The sequence below is a fragment of the Chanodichthys erythropterus genome, chromosome 4 (assembly GCF_024489055.1).
Source record: "Chanodichthys erythropterus isolate Z2021 chromosome 4, ASM2448905v1, whole genome shotgun sequence".
In the NCBI taxonomy this organism is placed as follows: Eukaryota; Metazoa; Chordata; class Actinopteri; order Cypriniformes; family Xenocyprididae; genus Chanodichthys; species Chanodichthys erythropterus.
In genome coordinates this window covers 22,922,536-22,940,126 of record NC_090224.1, presented here as the reverse complement: position 1 = coordinate 22,940,126, position 17,591 = coordinate 22,922,536, and the positions used below count along the sequence as shown (strand labels likewise).

Sequence of the window (17,591 nt, the reverse complement as noted above, 5' to 3'; positions counted from 1 at the left end):
TTAATAATAAGCTATGCAATGATTTCATGAATTCAGAATGGCAAATAAGTTTAAGTTAAAACTGTGTAATCCAAATGCATGGAAATGTTACGTTCAATTCAAATACATAAATCATAAATTTAGGTCTACATTCCCAACATCAAACATCAACTATGATGACATCATATACACATGCAAATAAATATGAAGATAGCATTATTATATGCAATTGTACATTTTTAAATGCACCTATTTCAGGCAAACTTCAGTGCTGATGGGTCATTTTCCCCATCCACTAGTGAAGTGATATATCGATGCACACTTGGAACCCATTGAAGTCCACTTCACAGTGTGCAGTCGGGTGATTGGTACACATTCTGAGTACGTGGGGATCTGTCAATCAAACCCAGCTTGCATTAATGCACAGTGTTTGAACAGACAGTGTAATGTGTGCGACTTGACAATTAGTCGTGTGTGTTATGGATCCCAGTCTAAACATGATTATGACTGCGGTTGACGTGATGTGACACCCAGGACGATACTGTATTTACTGTTGTCAGTATCTGCTGGTTGCTGCTTGGAACGGTCCTGTTTATAAGTGTTGAAGTCAACGATGAGGTTTTAATATTTAGGGTCCAAGTCTTGAAAGGGCAAAGGCCCTATTTTTTTCCTTTGTTACATTTTTTTTTGGACCTATCGGCCACTTTTGAAATTGAAATTTTGCACTCACGTAGTTGGCATGTTGTCCTGGGAGTTCGAGAAAGGATTTTTGATATCTTAAATGCTGTTGCCATGGCAAAACATCCAACTTTTATAATATTCCTGAGTGTTCTCGAGGCTCTTAGCATGCTTCAAATTGCACGAAACTGTTAAAAGTTGTCAGACAGTAGACATGGATAAAGCCTTAGAAATGGGCGTGGAGGAGGGACTCGATGGCGCCACCTTTTGACAAAAGTTGGGGGGTTAGTCTTACCTACAGTCACCAAACTCAGTACATATATTGTTCTCGTCAAACCGGACAGCTTTCTAATTTAGAATCATTAGCTCCGACCAACAGGAAGTCAGATATTTTTGTTTGAATGTGGATTTTTTTGAATAATCAGGCTTGTAGGACATTGATGCAATCGCCACCAAACTCGGTCAACATGAAACAAAGATACTGAAGATGTGAACTATTATAGGATATCTCGAACAGTGTTGCCATGGCGAGGGATTAAAGTAATGACAAAAAAGGCAAACAGGAAGTGTCTCATATCGTGCAAAATCATTTGATTTAAATTAAGATTGTATGTTATTGTACGGCGCCAGGGTTTGGGCCCGTCATTGCAGCTTGCAGCTATATTTCATATTTCCTTCTCTTTCATTTCCAAACAAACACCTTTGATTGCGCTGATGAAGAGCAAAGGATAAGGTGTGGAGTCTCTGCTGTATTTGTGCTGTTTATCATTTTCATGCTGCCGTAGAGGATTATGGGAAATGTAGTTTGTATTTTAATGATGCTTTTTTAAGCTTGACAGTCGTGGTTATTAAAAATGCTCATTTTGTGTTCTACATGTTTGGAACAACATGATGTGAAATGTTGGGTGCTTTATTACTTTAGCCATACTTTAAAATTGATGTTCTTCCTCAGTGTTTCTGTGTAGCTTCCCAATATCTAAACATTCTTAAATCAAGATGCATTTACTGGAGGAGCAAAATGACTGAAGATATTAAGTCTTGTTTTCTGAGAAATGTATCAGTAAGTTTAAGCTTAAAGCACAAAATAAATAAAAATAAATTCAGAGTGAAAACAAGATCCCATAGAGAGATTTTTGTTCGTTTTAAGCAAAAACTCACTTTTTTTTTTGATGAATGTATCTTGATTTAAGAATGTCTCGATATTTCAGAAACACTGAGGAAGAACATCATTTGTTTGCAGTGTTTAATGAAGTGAATTCTTTATATTGTGTTGAATGTTTCTCATCTCGGGTCCGTGATGATGATGATGATGATGATGATGATGATGATGATGATGTGACATGCTTCTTGCGTAACATTGTTTCATGTGACGCCTCTGTTCTTGAAAGCGGCAGGATAAGAAAGAAACAAGGCTGCACTCTCTTTGCTATTCCGCTTTATTCCCCGGTGAAGCCGGAGCAACTCCTCGGGTGTCTGTTCACGGCGAGCATCAGATGCTGGACGTCTAAACTATGCAAATGCATTCCACCAGTGCAACTAAAGCGCTCTTTGTTGCTTCTCTGCGCCTCCTCCAGAGCTCTTTATCAATTCCCTTGGATCAGAACCCGTGCGTTTCCTACTGTAATGAGAGCAAGAGCTGAGCTGTGTTCCTGTTTGACGCAGATCCACCAACACAAGCCAAAGCCTGGCTGCAGTTACGCAGGACTGATCTGAGTGTGCGAGATTTTTCTTTCTCACACTAGTACAACTTCTTGTACTACAAAAGCCATATTTTATGCTGGATATCAACAAACATTGATAATAATCATAAATGTTTCTTGAGCAGCAAATCATCATGTCAGAATGATTTCTGAAGGATCATGTGACACTGAAGACTGGAGTAATGATGCTGAAAATTCAGCTTTGATCACAGGAATAAATTACACTTTACTATATATTCACATAGAAAACAGCTGATTTACATTGTAAAAATATTTCAAAATTTTTACTGTATTTTTGATCAAATAAACAGTCTTGGTGAACATTAAAAAATCGTAACTTCCAAATTTGTGATGTTAGCTGGTTATGGTTACAGTCGTGCAGTAAATAAGATATGTGGCTGAAACTATAGTGCAGTATTTTAAGTCATGTATGCACAGTGTGTCAGACAGCGAGTGTCTTCATGCTTTGATGATCACAGTGTGTTTTCCCAGCACTGACATGTCAGTAACTCTACACTACTTCTATTGATCTACAGCAGGTTCAGCACTCAGTTAGCAAAACACCAAAGTCCAGTGAAGCTGAATAAAGAAAAGTGCATGAAAGATTCACACCCGTGCCTGTCAGCGCAGCGGCACCGCAGAGACAAACTATAATAAAATACAACTAGCCATATCACTGCACAGTTAGGAGAGAAAGATTAAAAAGACTTAAAAGGGAGGAGAGACACTTCTCATATCTGTCAAAGGTCGTCTGTCTAATCAAACTATATAATATTTCACCTGGTAGAATCTAGAATCTAATCTTCCAAACCCGCAAGACCTTCGTTCATCTTCGGAACACAAATTAAGATATTTTTGATGAAATCCGAGAGGTTTTTTTTATCCTCTATTGAAAGCAACAAAATTACCACATTCATGGTCTAGAGAAGTAGTAAAGTCTGCAGTGCAGCGCTTCCGTGTTCTACATCAGAACGCCGACTTATTATTGGCCGTCTCCTGTGTCAACATCAAACGCGTGCGTCGTGATGATCACGTGATCTGCTTCGGCCAATAATGAGCCGTCGTTCGGACGTAAACATCACGTAAAAATTCTTTCTCGTCTCTTCATAACATTAAGGTTGAAGCACTGCAGTCACATGATGTCTTTAGTACCTTTCTGGACCTTGAATGTGGTAATTACTTTGCTTTCTATGGGAAATAACCAAAATATCATCAAAAATATCTTAATTTGTGTTCTGAACGAAGGTCTTACAGAGTAATTAATGACAGAAATGTTCATTTTTGGGTGAACTAACCCTTTAACATCACTGTTTTCTGTAAAGCTGTTTTATAAAAATATCTATATACACAAAAAACGACATTACTTTTGTGGAACACAGTGAATTATTGACCGCTTAGAGAATGAAACTCAATTGATGGAGCCTAAAATTGTCAAATTTTCCCATTCAGTCTTTGTCATATTTCTGTCATTATTTTATTTTAATTTTTGATGACATTAGTGGTCAATAATAGCTGGTAATTATGGTGTTTTGTTGTAAACTGTGGTTATCATGGTAAATAATTGTAGCAACTGATATTTTGGCCAGGCTGATATTTGTCAGTGTTGTGATAATTGGCCAATAAATGTCAATCCTCTCTAATACATAAAAAATGAATAGGTACATTTTTAATAAATAATAAGTGATATAAGCAATTTTATGAACATATTATTTGCTATAATAAACTGGAACATTAATATCAGCATCAAAAAATAAAACATAACAAAATAAAATGGAAATAAAATAAAAATAACATTCACATATTAGTCAACTATTATTATTATTATTATTATAAACATTTCCCATAGTAGAGAGTCTGTCATTTGAGCTGGTTCGGCGTCCGTCTCATGCTCATCTCTGTGTGTCTCTTTAGCCCACACATCCATTCCAAGTGCTGCCGCTGCGTGAAGTGATGTCTGTTGTCATGGCGACAGCATCCACCGCACACTTCTTGCATCCCCAACTTCCCCGTCTGCGTCTCTCAGAGTCAATCGCAGAAACAGTGATTGCGACCTGAGAGAGCGGAGGGAAAGAAATCAGCGTTTCATCTGGCAGCGTCTGTTTACCCGTGTGATGCGGAGGTTTGAGCAGCTTTGACGCGCCGGTGTGAACATGTCGACACACGGACACCTTCAGCAGTCCAAACGCATCAGGAGGGCGGAAACGAACAAGCGTTGTATATATATATATATATATATATATATATATATATTTCATCAGTCAGAAGAGCTGAAGTGTGTGCGGGTGTTTGAGCGGCTGGAGATCGAAGCATCATGTGGTCAAAAGCAGATTCTATTCTATTCAATCACTGCAAAAATATCTAAACATTCTCACTGAAGAAGCAAAATGACTGAAGATATTAAGTCTTATTTATCAAAATTAAGTGAAATAAAATTAAACAAAAATAAAATAAAAAAAACTTTAAAAATAAAGTTACAATAGTTTTTGCAGTGCTATTTTAGTATTATTATATTATGTTATAATAAATTTATCATTATATTATAAAAACTAAAATTGAAATAAAAATGAATAAAAATCTAATAAAAATGTCAAAAACACAAAAAATAAAACTCATAATGTAAAAATTGCACATAATGTATAAAATATAATGGAGATATAATTAATTTTGAAGATTTATTAAGTGTTAACAATGAGATTATGTAGTTTTTATAATTAATTAACACTGATTTTGTAATTTTTTACAAGATGGACAAAATTTGTCACCAAAAAAGTCATTCGGTTTAACCAAAATTTCAGTTTTACTGAATGACTATATTTTCAATCAATGCTAACAGGCTGATATCTAGCAAAAGCACAATCAAACATTTTATATTTAGTACAAGTTTTTAAAATATTCCATCATTTTCCATGTTTTATAGCGGTTGCACCGAATGACCTGATGTTTCGGGACATGCGTATGATCAAGAGAAAACATTTTATCAAATAGTTAAAAGAGAGTTAGTTACTTTGCTTCATGATCATGTGGTCCTTTGCAGGTGTCTGAATGATGTCACATCCTGTCACATGATACTGACCGCATGACTTGATCTAAAATGGTCCCTTTATATCGGTTACTCCGAATGACATCAATGAAATTCATTTTTCCGGACATTCTTTCTCATAACAAAGCAACGACTTCTACACATAATTTTAATCTCATTTTGCACTATGTTGATATATGATGTTATAAAATCATGCCAGAATAAAAAATATATACATTTATTACATTTTAGGATATTTTAATCACAAATGAACGGTTGGACGGTTAAACCGAATGACCTTTTGACACTTCAACATCTTTGAAATACCTTTATATGTAGAAAAATATAATTAAAACCTTTTGGATTCAATAAAAGAGATCTAGTTGTACTATTTTTTTACTAGTTTTTCTTTGGATGTCATGTCTTTATTTTCTTTATTATTATTAAGGCTTTTGGACGAAAAATGACTAATATTAATACAATTATATTTTCAATATTTTTTCTAGTATTTTTTTTTATTAATATTTATTTATATAAATAATCATGTCATGAAATTGGCTTAATTATATCAGTATATCAGCCATCTCTAGTTTCATTCATGCGTTTCTAGTCTTTCATTCATCTGATCATCAAAGCGAGATCTGGCGGTGTTATTACTCAGCGCTGCCAAAGTCAAGAATGAACTTTCCTCTTCTCTCGATTCTTGGATGCTGGTGGTTCGCGATTCAGACCAAACATCTTGTGTCGTGTTTGAATATTCATGACAAGCTGCTGATGTTTTGAGATGTGGTTTGGTTGTTGGTCTGTTGTTGCGTTTGGGTGTTTTTCAGTGCGATGAAAGCGTCTGTCTGTCAGTGAATCCAGTGTGACGCTCAGACAGAAGATGGACTTCAGCGCTCTCCGTCTGCAGGGAAAACCAGAAACTTAAAGCTGCTTTGATCCTGGAAGTCAGTTATATAATGTTAGATTGTTAGTTGCATGTGTTTTCTGGCATTAGTGACTCCAGCAGAGAAGGAAAGTCATTTCAGAGGTGAAGCAGTATTAATGTTGACTAATTACTCTCTGATAATAATCTGTTTAATTGTGATTTCCTTAGCTAATTTTCACATAGAGGTTTCAAACTGTGCATCTGTGACTGTAATCCACACTTCACAAGATCTCACAGCAGGATTCATCAAAGTTTGTAAGGTTTAGCAAATCCAGTCAACATGTACCTGGTTAAAAAAGCAGCAGAAACAAAAACACACAGTATTTGTTTGCTGCTGAACTCAATACTGAGGTCAGTTTTGATCAAATCCTTGATGCGTTCATTAAGCTACAGTCTCGGCTCTCAATCGTTGTGACAATCATGCAGTATTTCTACCATTAATATGTGTTATTTTCAAAAAGATCCTTTATTTTCATAATGTTACGACTTTAATCTTAAAATAGTATGACTTTAACCTCATAATGTTACTGTTTTATATTCGAAATGTGCCAGTTCAGTTTTTTTGATGCCGAATATGATCAGGGATCCACATTCTAAAATTTAAAAGAGATATATTTTAATGTATAAATAACCAATTTATACTGTGAAAAATTATAAATGTGTATTATTTGGAAAATATTTTTCAAACATGTTTTATTTAGACCTTTATTTACTTATTTAGACTTCATTTGTTTAAATCATTTTTATTATTTATTTGTCTATTTGAACATATGTATTTATTTAAATCTTATTTTAATAATTGTTTTATTAAAATTATTTTATTAATAATTGTTATTAAAATATTATTCTATTTAATAATTAGTTATAATTAGTAATTTAATAAATATATTTGTCATTGAATCATTCACTCAAGAGATTTGTTAAAAAATTCTGATTCATCCAGTAATGAAACAAGTGAAGTCTTTATAAGTGAGTCATTGAATCATTCACTCAAGAGACTCATTCAAAAACGTAGATTCATCCACTAATGAAACAAGTGAAGTATTCATGAGTGAGTCATTGAATCATTCATTCAAGAGATTTGTTCAAAAACGCTGATTCATCCAATAATGAAACAAGTGAAGCATTTATGAGTGAGTCGCTGAATCATTCATTCAACAGATTCATTCAAAAACACTGATTCACCCAGTAATGAAACAAGTGAATTCTTTATAAGTGAGTCATTGAATCGTTCACTCAAGAGATTTGTTCAAAAACACTGATTCATCCACTAATGAAACAAGTGAAGTATTCATGAGTGAGTCATTGAATCATTCATTCAAGAGATTTGTTCAAAAACGCTGATTCATCCAATAATGAAACAAGTGAAGTATTTATGAGTGAGTCAGTGAATCGTTCACTCAAGAGATTTGTTCAAAAAAACACTGATTCATCCAGCAATGAAACAAGTGACATATTTGTGACCAGTCACGGAAAGTAGGGACACAAGTCGGTTCTGGGGCATTTTGAGTTATTCACAGATTCTGAAAGTGTAGTCTCCAAGCTTTCCAGCGATGTGTGACACATGGAAATCTGATAATATTTGGAGAAGTTGTGGCCATTTGAAGGTAGGCACTCAAGAAAGCTCTATAGGGAGAAAAACGCCTCTAAAGTTGCAGTTCTCGCCTGTTCTCACCTGCTGGGAGTGACAATAGAGCTCATTTACATCTCATTTAGATAAGCCATACCCCCTGTAAAGCTGCATGGACCGCATACTATTAATAATAAAGGTTAATGTGCATTGTAAATGTCAGTAATTTATCTTTTTTGACTTTTATAAAAATGATTTAGAGGCTGAAATATGTGACTTTATTTGTCAAAACTCTATTTGAACTTGTGCATTGTAGATTGTTGTAAGACACTTTAAAATCTGCCCATCATTTTTCATGTTATTATTTTAATGTTTATGTAAAGAAAAAGTACATATTGATGCTAATTTTATGTTATTTGCTGGTTTTCCACATGAAACTTGGTGAATTGACTTTTTGAACAGGATTCTGTGATAAACGTGATCATTTTGGTCACTATAATCATGAAATGAAATGTTCTCACATGAGAAGCCTGTTAAAGAAGAATAGGCAATCCAGGAACTAACTGGACTAACAGAGGACAGAGATCGCTAACTATGGCTATTCAAAACACTTTTCAAGACAATAAATACACGATTGAGACGATGAATGCATGTATTGACTGAATTTGTGTCTGAATAGCGCTGGCTCTGTGGGCGTGGCCGCATTAGCGGATAATGAGCTGAATCACGGACTTCTGACATGGCTCTCTTTTCATACAGATTACATAAACACAGAAGGTTTGTTTTCGATTTGACTTACATGATTTAAAACCTGACATTTCAGCGTTTTTTCAGACACAAGTATAATTTTTTTATGATTAATATTCACTAAGTTACAGTTCATTTTCTGAGAACTATCAGACTTCGTTCAAAGGGATACGAGAGATCACACATCATGTTAGTTTTCTTTATTTTACAAAAAGCACAACATTTTGTTTTTACTCTGAGTGTACACTAATAAAAGAAGACATTCTATAGTTTCAATGATATATTACTTATGTCTCTATGACAAAAAATGACGGAGTATTTTAAGTCTGTTTTGCTGCAATGTGAAAAAATCCTGCAAAATGCGCCGGCGCGTTACCCGACTCCAGAGAGGTAATGTCTTATTATGCCGCTTTCATCGTCGCTCAGATCGTCTTCAGAATCAGTGAGCGCTTTAATAGAAACAAGTGAAGCATTTATGAATAAGTCACTGAATCATTCATTCAACAGATTTATTCTAAAACACTGATTCATCCAGTAATAAAACAAGTGAAGTAAATATGAGTGAGTCATTGAATCATTCACTCAAGAGATTTGTTCAAAAACACTGATTCATCCAGTAATGGTACAAGTGAGTCATTGAATCATTCACTCAAACCGATTTTTAAAAAATATTCATTCTAATTAAGCTTTTTTAAATAGACTGCAGCAATTGATATTTTGTCAGAACCTCTAGTTAATGTTATTTTGTTTAATTGTCTGTTCAGAATCATGAGCGAATCTTCATCTCTATTTGAAACAATCAAAATGTGGCTCAATTGATCCAGTATCTTCGCAATATGGTTACAAAATAATATTTGGATAAAGGGTGAAGATGTTACTTTCCCAGGCCGGGCATTCACTTTTAGCCGCTACTGTAAGTGTCAAATATTATTTGGTTGCGGTTGTTTTTTGTGGCATTCAAGCGCATGACACACACTGATCTGAACTTGTGTTTAACCTGCTGGAAGAGAGGCTGACAGTGGTGCAGAAGACTAGAGACTGGAGGAGCGAGCCTCGCTTTACCTTCCCGTTCTGGAGCTTTTCTGGGAATACAGTGTTTGCAGCAGTGAAGTGGAGTCTGTCACGCGGGAGATCAGAGCGAGAGCGACAGTTCGCCTTCAGCCCAAACTCCAGGACTCATCCGCGGCTGTCAGCGTCTCGCTCCTGCTCCAGCCTCACGGGAAACGCTGCTGAGATCCAGTTCCTGGCTTATAACAGCGTTTGGTCTGGAGCTCGCGTGAATGTGACTGAACATCAGGACCTGACGGACACCATCAGCTGTCGTTGTGTCTCTACAGAACGTGACGCAGGAACTGGACTACATGCGCATCTCATGTCATTGCTAGGGTGTTGTGGGCGGTTGTCAGGTAGTTTCTTAGTCTCTACAGCAAGGGTTTTCAATCTTTTTGATGCCACAAATATGATCGGAGATCCCAAGTCCCAAAATCTAAAATGCAGCTATGTATTTTTATGTATAAATATCCAATATCCAACAAATAATATTATAAATATGTGTAAGCCGGATATTTCCCAAGTTATACTTTTTTTTATTACATTTACATGTCTTATTTATTTATTTGGATATAGATTTAGACCTTTATTCATTTATTTACCTTAAGGTAATTATTTAATTTAACCTTATTTTTAAACATTTATTTTGTCTGTTTTTTTTTTTTTTTTTTCCCTATTATTTAATCGCTGGCTTTATATTTTCATGTGTAAAGAACCAATTAATAATGTGAAAAAAATGTGTTTTATAGATGTAAAATATTATTTGGAAACTTTTTTTCTACTCACTATAGTAGTGTACTTTTAAATTATTTATTTATTTATTCAGAGATTCATTTATTTATTTGTGTTTATTTACATTATTTATCTATTTAAATTAATCTATTTAGTGTTTCTGAACGAATCTCTCAAATTAATGATTCAATGACTCACTTGTTTCATTACTGAATGAATGAATGAGCGTTTGTGAACTAATCTCTTGAATGAATGATTCACTGACTCATAAAGATTTATTTTGTTTCATTACTGGATGAATCAGCGTTTTTGAACAAATCTCTTGAATGAATGATTCAATGACTCATAAAGATTTATTTTGTTTCATTACTGAATGAATCAGCGTTTTTGAACAAATCGCTTGAATGAATGATTCAATGAATCACTCATAAAGAGTTCACTTGTTTCATTACTGGATGAATCAGCATTTTTGAACAAATCTCTTGAATGAATGATTCAATGACTCACTCGTAAACACTTCACTTATTTCATTACTGGATGAATCAGCGTTTTTGAACAAATCGCTTGAATGAATGATTCAATGAATCACTCATAAAGAGTTCACTTGTTTCATTACTGGATGAATCAGCGTTTTTGCTGAATCTCTTCAGTGAATGAATCAATGACTCACTCATGAATACTTCACTTGTTTCATTACTGGATGAATCAGCATTTTTGAACAAATCTCTTGAATGAATGATTCAATGACTCACTCGTAAACACTTCACTTATTTCATTACTGGATGAATAAGCGTTTTTGAACAAATCGCTTGAATGAATGATTCAATGAGTCACTCATAAAGACTTCACTTGTTTCATCACTTGATGAATCAGCGTTTTTGCTGAATCTCTTCAGTGAATGAATCAATGACTCAATCATGAATAGGCTACTTCACTTGTTTCATTACTGGATGAATCAATGTTTTTGAACGAGTCTCTTGAGTGAATGATTCAATGACTCTCTCATAAAGACTTCACTTGTTTAATTAGTAAACGAATCTCTCGAATGAATAAACATTTGTCCTGTGTCTGGACGTCAATCTGTATCTGGTTTCAGACTGAACTGGTTCTGGTTTAGCTGGTCAGTCGCAGTGAAATTGTTGAAGCTGTCCACTCTTCCCTGGCATCATTTTTTCTGCACAATGGACATTCTGTGTTCTCCCTCTATCCGTCTCTTTTTCTCATGCTAATTCCTTCTGTTTTGTTAAGCAGCGCTGTGAGTTAATTGGCTGAAATCCCCTCCAGTCCTGCTCGGGCCACTTTCCATTTCTGTTGAAGCATCAAATACCGGCGTCACGTCTGAGATGGTCCCTTCATTACGCTTGAAAGATTTCACCCAGTTAATTGAGCGTATCAGACCTCGGGATATGAAACGCATGCGGTTTATGTCCAGAATGCAGGTTTGAGCTGTTTATGAAAGTGCTTTAATATCTCATCGAATATCAATATCACACTATATCTCAAGTCATGAATACATTTTTTAAGTCAAATTAAATATAAATATTACACATTTTATGTTTGCATATGCATATGCTTTTCCTACTAAACAGCATTCGCACATGCAAACATAAAAAATTCAATTATTTAATTTAAATTAAAAAACAACAACTTAATGTCCAGAATGCAGGTTTGCCGTTTGTTTGTTTAGTAGGGAAGTGCTGTATATCTCATTAATATTATATTTTTATTCATATACGTCTCTTATAGGAGAGAAGCCCTACTGTGCATTTATGTCCTTTTTTGTTGAATTAAATTAAATGCAAATATTTTATGTTTGCATATGCACATGCAAAAATGAGATATTAAAGCACTTTGCACATGCAGACATAAAATATTTAATTATTTAGTTTAAATACAATTTTTATTGTGTGTTTGATCTTGTTCAGCACTTTGGTAGGTTCTACCTTGTTTAAAGCGCTTTATAAATAAAGTAACTTGAACTTGAACTTGATGTTTGTGCATATGCAGACATAAAATATTTAATTATTTAACTGAAATAATACGGCACAACTTAATGTCCAGAATGCAGTTTTGTATTGTTTAGTAAAGCTCTTTAATATCTCAGCTGCATCATATTTCATCCATATAATGTCTCAAGACTTTCCTTCATTGGAGAGAAGCTCTAAATGTAATATATATTTTTTTAAATAATAATCAAAATACATTTGATTGCATGTGCATATGCACCAATGAAAGCTGCATCAGAGTTGAATATTTACTGATTTTTCATCCAATCACAGATGAATGCATATGTGCACAGCTGACGTGATGAAATGAGTTTTTACTTTGGCCCTAATTAGCGGGCACTTAGACTGCTCATTTTGCATGCACAAACTGCGAGCGCAGTGCATTATGGTCTGCAGTCCGACTTTCATCCTAGCTTTGCTCAACTGCTCCTTCTCAAACATGAATGTTATTAATTATGAATGGCCAGCACGGATCAGAAAAGGTTGCGTTCTCTGCGGAGGCCATGCGTGGGTGCAGGAGTGTGTGTGTGTGTGTGTGTTGTTGCTTTGATCAAACGTGGAGTGATTACTCTGTGCCTGAAATAGCTGCCGAGCCTCAGGAGAGAATCTCCCGCCCTGCACCAACTCCTCGCAGGAACGCCACCTTTCCCGTGAAAACGAAAGAGAGACGGAGCCACAGGCGTTCAGGACCGTCTCACTAGCACACACTGAGAGTTCTGGAGGCTTTTCTTCGCCTTCTTCACCGTTTCTGTTCTCTTTTCTGTAGCCTTTTCAGCAGGACTCCAGTTCCCAGCATGCACCACAGCATGAATAAATCATGCAAATTACTGCATTATTTTCACTTTTGTTGCTGTGTTGCCCTTTTCAAATATCTAAACATCGAAACAAGAACAAGAGGCATTTACTTGTTTTTTAAGATCTTTGGCTGATTGCTTTTTCTTGTTTTAAGCTTATACATATATGTAAATATCTAAATATATATATATATATATTCATCAAGGATGCATTAACTTGATCAAAAGTGACAGTAAAGTCATTTAGAAAGTTAGAGAAGATTCTATTTCAAATAAATGCTGTTCTTTTGAACTTTCTGTTCCTGAAAAATCTTGAAAAATAAAATATATCACAGTATCCACAAAAATATGACTGTTTTCAACACTGATAATAATCATAAATGTTTCTTGAGCATCAAATCATCATATCAGAATGATTTCTGAAGGATCATGTAACATTGAAGACTGGAGTAATGATGCTGAAAATTCAGCTTTGATCACAGGAATAAATTACACTTTACTATATATTCACATAGAAAATAGTTATTTTAAATTGTAAAAATATTTCACAATTTTTACTGTATTTTTTTTGAACAAATAAATGCAGTCTTGATGAGCAGAAGAGACTTCTTACTGACCCAAACTTCGAAAAAGTTTAAACTCCTAAAGTCCCCTTCATTTATCTAATGATTTCTTGTATGTATTAACAGACTCACATCAGCCAGGCTGGTTAATTAGCTGATATTTTGCTAATCAAACTGTAGAAGTGTCAACCCTGTTACCGTTCTGAAAGCACAACTGTATGTCAGCATATGTTATACATATAATCGCTCTGTTCCCGTCTTCGGTTGTGTTGTGTGTGGAGAAGCACACGTGTGTGTCGGACGCGTCGTCTCCGTGATGGAAGCGTGTTGTTAGACACACTCATCATCTCTCCAGGTGGATCATGGGATCTAGCAGACCTATAGCCGGCCTTCATGCCCATAAAACTGTTTTATAGTTGAAACTTTAATAGTATTTTTCGCTCTCTAAGGACCCGTTTGTTTTCCGAGAGCCATCCGTCACTTTCATGAAGCTGAAGCACATTTATTTGCCGTCATCAAACACACTTCTGCAGTATCTATTAGGTGCAGGTGCTGCTTCAATCTTTTACTATTAAGTTGGATTTAACAAGCTGTGTTCCAATTTGCATATTTCTAATACACACTGTATGTACTTCACTGATGGGAATGTGTCCTGCAGTGTTTGTGTGGTGAAGATTAGCATTAAACATTTAGGTTTTTATATGCATTTAAAAACTCACATCTATTTTTTACTCTTACTCAAAACTCGAAATAGTACATCATTCAGACATGTTTGGCATACTAGTTCTTGCATAAATTGTTTTGTAAAAACATATATGGTCAATTTTGTCTGTTGTTTTACAGTACCTGTCAAAAGTTTGGAAACATTACAATTTTAGTCTCTTCTGCTCACCAAGACTGCATTTATTTCACCAAAAATACAGTAAAACAATGAAATATCATTACAAATTTCAGTTTTTGAATATATTAAGTTTTATTATCAACATTGATAATAATCATAAATGTTTCTTGAGCAGCAAATCATCATATCAGAATGATTTCTGAAGGATCATGTGACACTGAAGACTGGAGTAATGATGCTGAAAATTCAGCTTTGATCACAGGAATAAATTACACTTTACTATATATTCACATAGAAAACAGATGATTTACATTGGAATAATATTTCAAAATTTTTACTGTATTTTTTTATCAAATAAACAGTTTTGGTGAGCAGAAGAGACTCTTTCCAAACTTGTTTCCAAACGTTTGACAGGTACTGTATATATAATAATAAATGAATAAAATAATAAGAAGAAATAGGTCAACAGGAATAATATAATTTATATATTTATTTTTACTTAAATAATAAAATAATAATGTAATTAATTATATATGCTATATTAATATTAATGTATTATATTTTAATATTTGTTATGTTAACATTAATTTAGCATTTTAATATATAAATAAATATATATATAATTAAATATATATTTAATAATTAAAATACTAAAATATATAATAAATTAATATTAATAAAACAAATATTTGTTATTAGTAGTATTTAATTCAATTATATTTGCACACACACATATATGCTATATTAATGTAATAATAATATATATTAATATATAATATATTAATGTATTATATTCTAATTTATATATTTATTTGTTATATTAACATTAATTTGCATTGTTTTATATATATATATATATATATATATATATATATATATATATATATATATATATATATATATATATATATATATATATATTATTATACATTAATATTAATATAACATATATGTGTGTGTTTGTGTGTGTGTTTTTGTGTAAGCATATTTGGTAATAAATCTGCTACTGATCCTTGTCTAGCAGGTTATATAGTATGGATAGTATGCAAATTGAGCATCAGTCATGGACTGAGGAAGCTGATCTTGCAAAACTGTGTGTGTGTGTGTGTGTGTGTGTGTGTATGTGTGTGTGTGTGTGTGTGTGTGTGTGTGTGTGTGTGTGTGTGTGTGTGTGTGTGTGTGTGTGTGTGTGTGTGTGTGTGTGTGTGTGGTAAAAATCTACTGTATGAATTTATATTTGGTTCAAAACTGATGATTAAGTTGAATTGTGGTTCCTGTTACAACTTAGAACACAACTTCAGTCAATTATCTTAGTGTTGTGCATAAGTTCAGAATATAATTAAACATGAAAATGAAAAAAGAGTTTAATTACACTGAGTACGAGTCACACACACTTCTGGGAGCTCCTTTGGCAGCGTCTGTCTATGGGTTTATCTGAGGAAATATATTGTTTATTGTTCATGTATATATAGCTCTTGGCTCTTTCTTAGAGTGAAGGAAAAATTGCGAAGTCAGAATTGCGAGATATAAACTCGGAATTGTGAGAAAAAGTCAGAATTGTGTGATTAAAAAGTCACAATTACCATTTTTTATTTTTGGCGGAAAGAAGCTTCTCTAATATTTCTTGGCTGCACTCAGGTGTAAATAACATAAATCAGTCCTGCCTGCTCGCTCAAGTATATCTACATTCAAGCCGAATCTCTGGCGTCTCTGTCGTTCTCTGGAGCGTGAAGCACAGTTCGCTCTGCCGCTCCTTTCACAGGAGGCTGTATTTAGGATTGCAGTGTCGGCGGCAGAGGAAGCCCCAGCAAGAAGAAGATTAAATGATCTTCCTGTGAAGGTGTACTGCTGTCTGCATTGGACTGAGGCCGATATTAATATGCACTGACACTTGCATACAACTGAAATGATCCAGGATGTCTCGTCATGGATCATAAAATTCCCCAAGGTGCCTTTTGCTCGTCTGATATTGAGTGCACTTCCTGTCCCTATATTATAAATCACAGCTTTTCCATAATGAAAAAATGTCTTTATTGCATTGCTGAAGACAGAACTGCTTTAAAATCAAGCAGCTTGCTATTATAGTCAGCAGTGTGGCCCTGTTTAAAGGTTACATGCAATATCATGTCTGTATGTTTCTTGCAGGAGTCATTAACAACATTAACACTGTTACTTTCCTGTTTACTACTGTGAAGCTGCTTTGAAACAATCTGTATTGTATAGAGTGCTATACAGACACAGTTGTTGAGAGAGTTGCTGTTTTTTAAAAGGAGTCAAAGAGAGCAGACCTGGCTTTAGACCACTCATGAAATGACCTGTTAAACATGAAATTATTATGCAATCGTTTGACACATTTCTCCTTACATAGAACCATTTTATGCTTCTTTAAAACTGAGTCAAAAACCCTAGAGTTCTTTATAGAACCTTTTTGGCATAAAGTATTCCTTAAAACTGAGTCAAAAACCCTAGAGTTCTATATAGAACCTTTTTGGCATAGAGTGGTACTTAAAACTGAATCAAGAACCCTAGAGTTCTATATAGAACCTTTTTGGCATAATGTGTTCTGTAAAACCCAAATCAAGAACCCTAGAGTTCTATATAGAACCTTTTTGGCATAATGTGTTCTGTAAAACCCAAATCAAGAACCCTAGAGTTCTATATAGAACCTTTTTGGCATAAAGTATTCCTTAAAACTGAATCAAGAACCCTAGAGTTCTATATAGAACCTTTTTGGCATAAAGTGTTCTGTAAAACCCAAATCAAGAACCCTACAGTTCTTTATAGAACCTTTTTGGCATAAAGTGGTACTTAAAACTGAATCAAGAACCCTAGAGTTCTATATAGAACCTTTTTGGCATAAAGTGTTCCTTAAAACTGAATCAAGAACCCTAGAGTTCTATATAGAACCTTTTTGGCATAAAGTGTTCTTTAAAACCCAAATCAAGAACCCTAGAGTTCTATATAGAACCTTTTTGGCATAAAGT

The 17,591-nt window shown here is 34.2% G+C and overlaps 1 protein-coding gene across 1 annotated transcript in view; it reads left to right on the top strand.

Moving 5' to 3' along the window:
- Nucleotides 1–9,014: 9,014 nt before the first annotated feature.
- The window catches only part of LOC137018284 (MAM domain-containing glycosylphosphatidylinositol anchor protein 2-like), a 176,168-nt gene continuing 167,591 nt past the window's right edge, over nt 9,015–17,591 (top strand). The window contains exons 1-2 of the mRNA XM_067382890.1: nt 9,015–9,063; nt 9,629–9,961. Coding sequence (XP_067238991.1) covers nt 9,015–9,063; nt 9,629–9,961 — 382 coding nt within the window. The remainder of the gene's footprint in view (nt 9,064–9,628; nt 9,962–17,591) is intronic.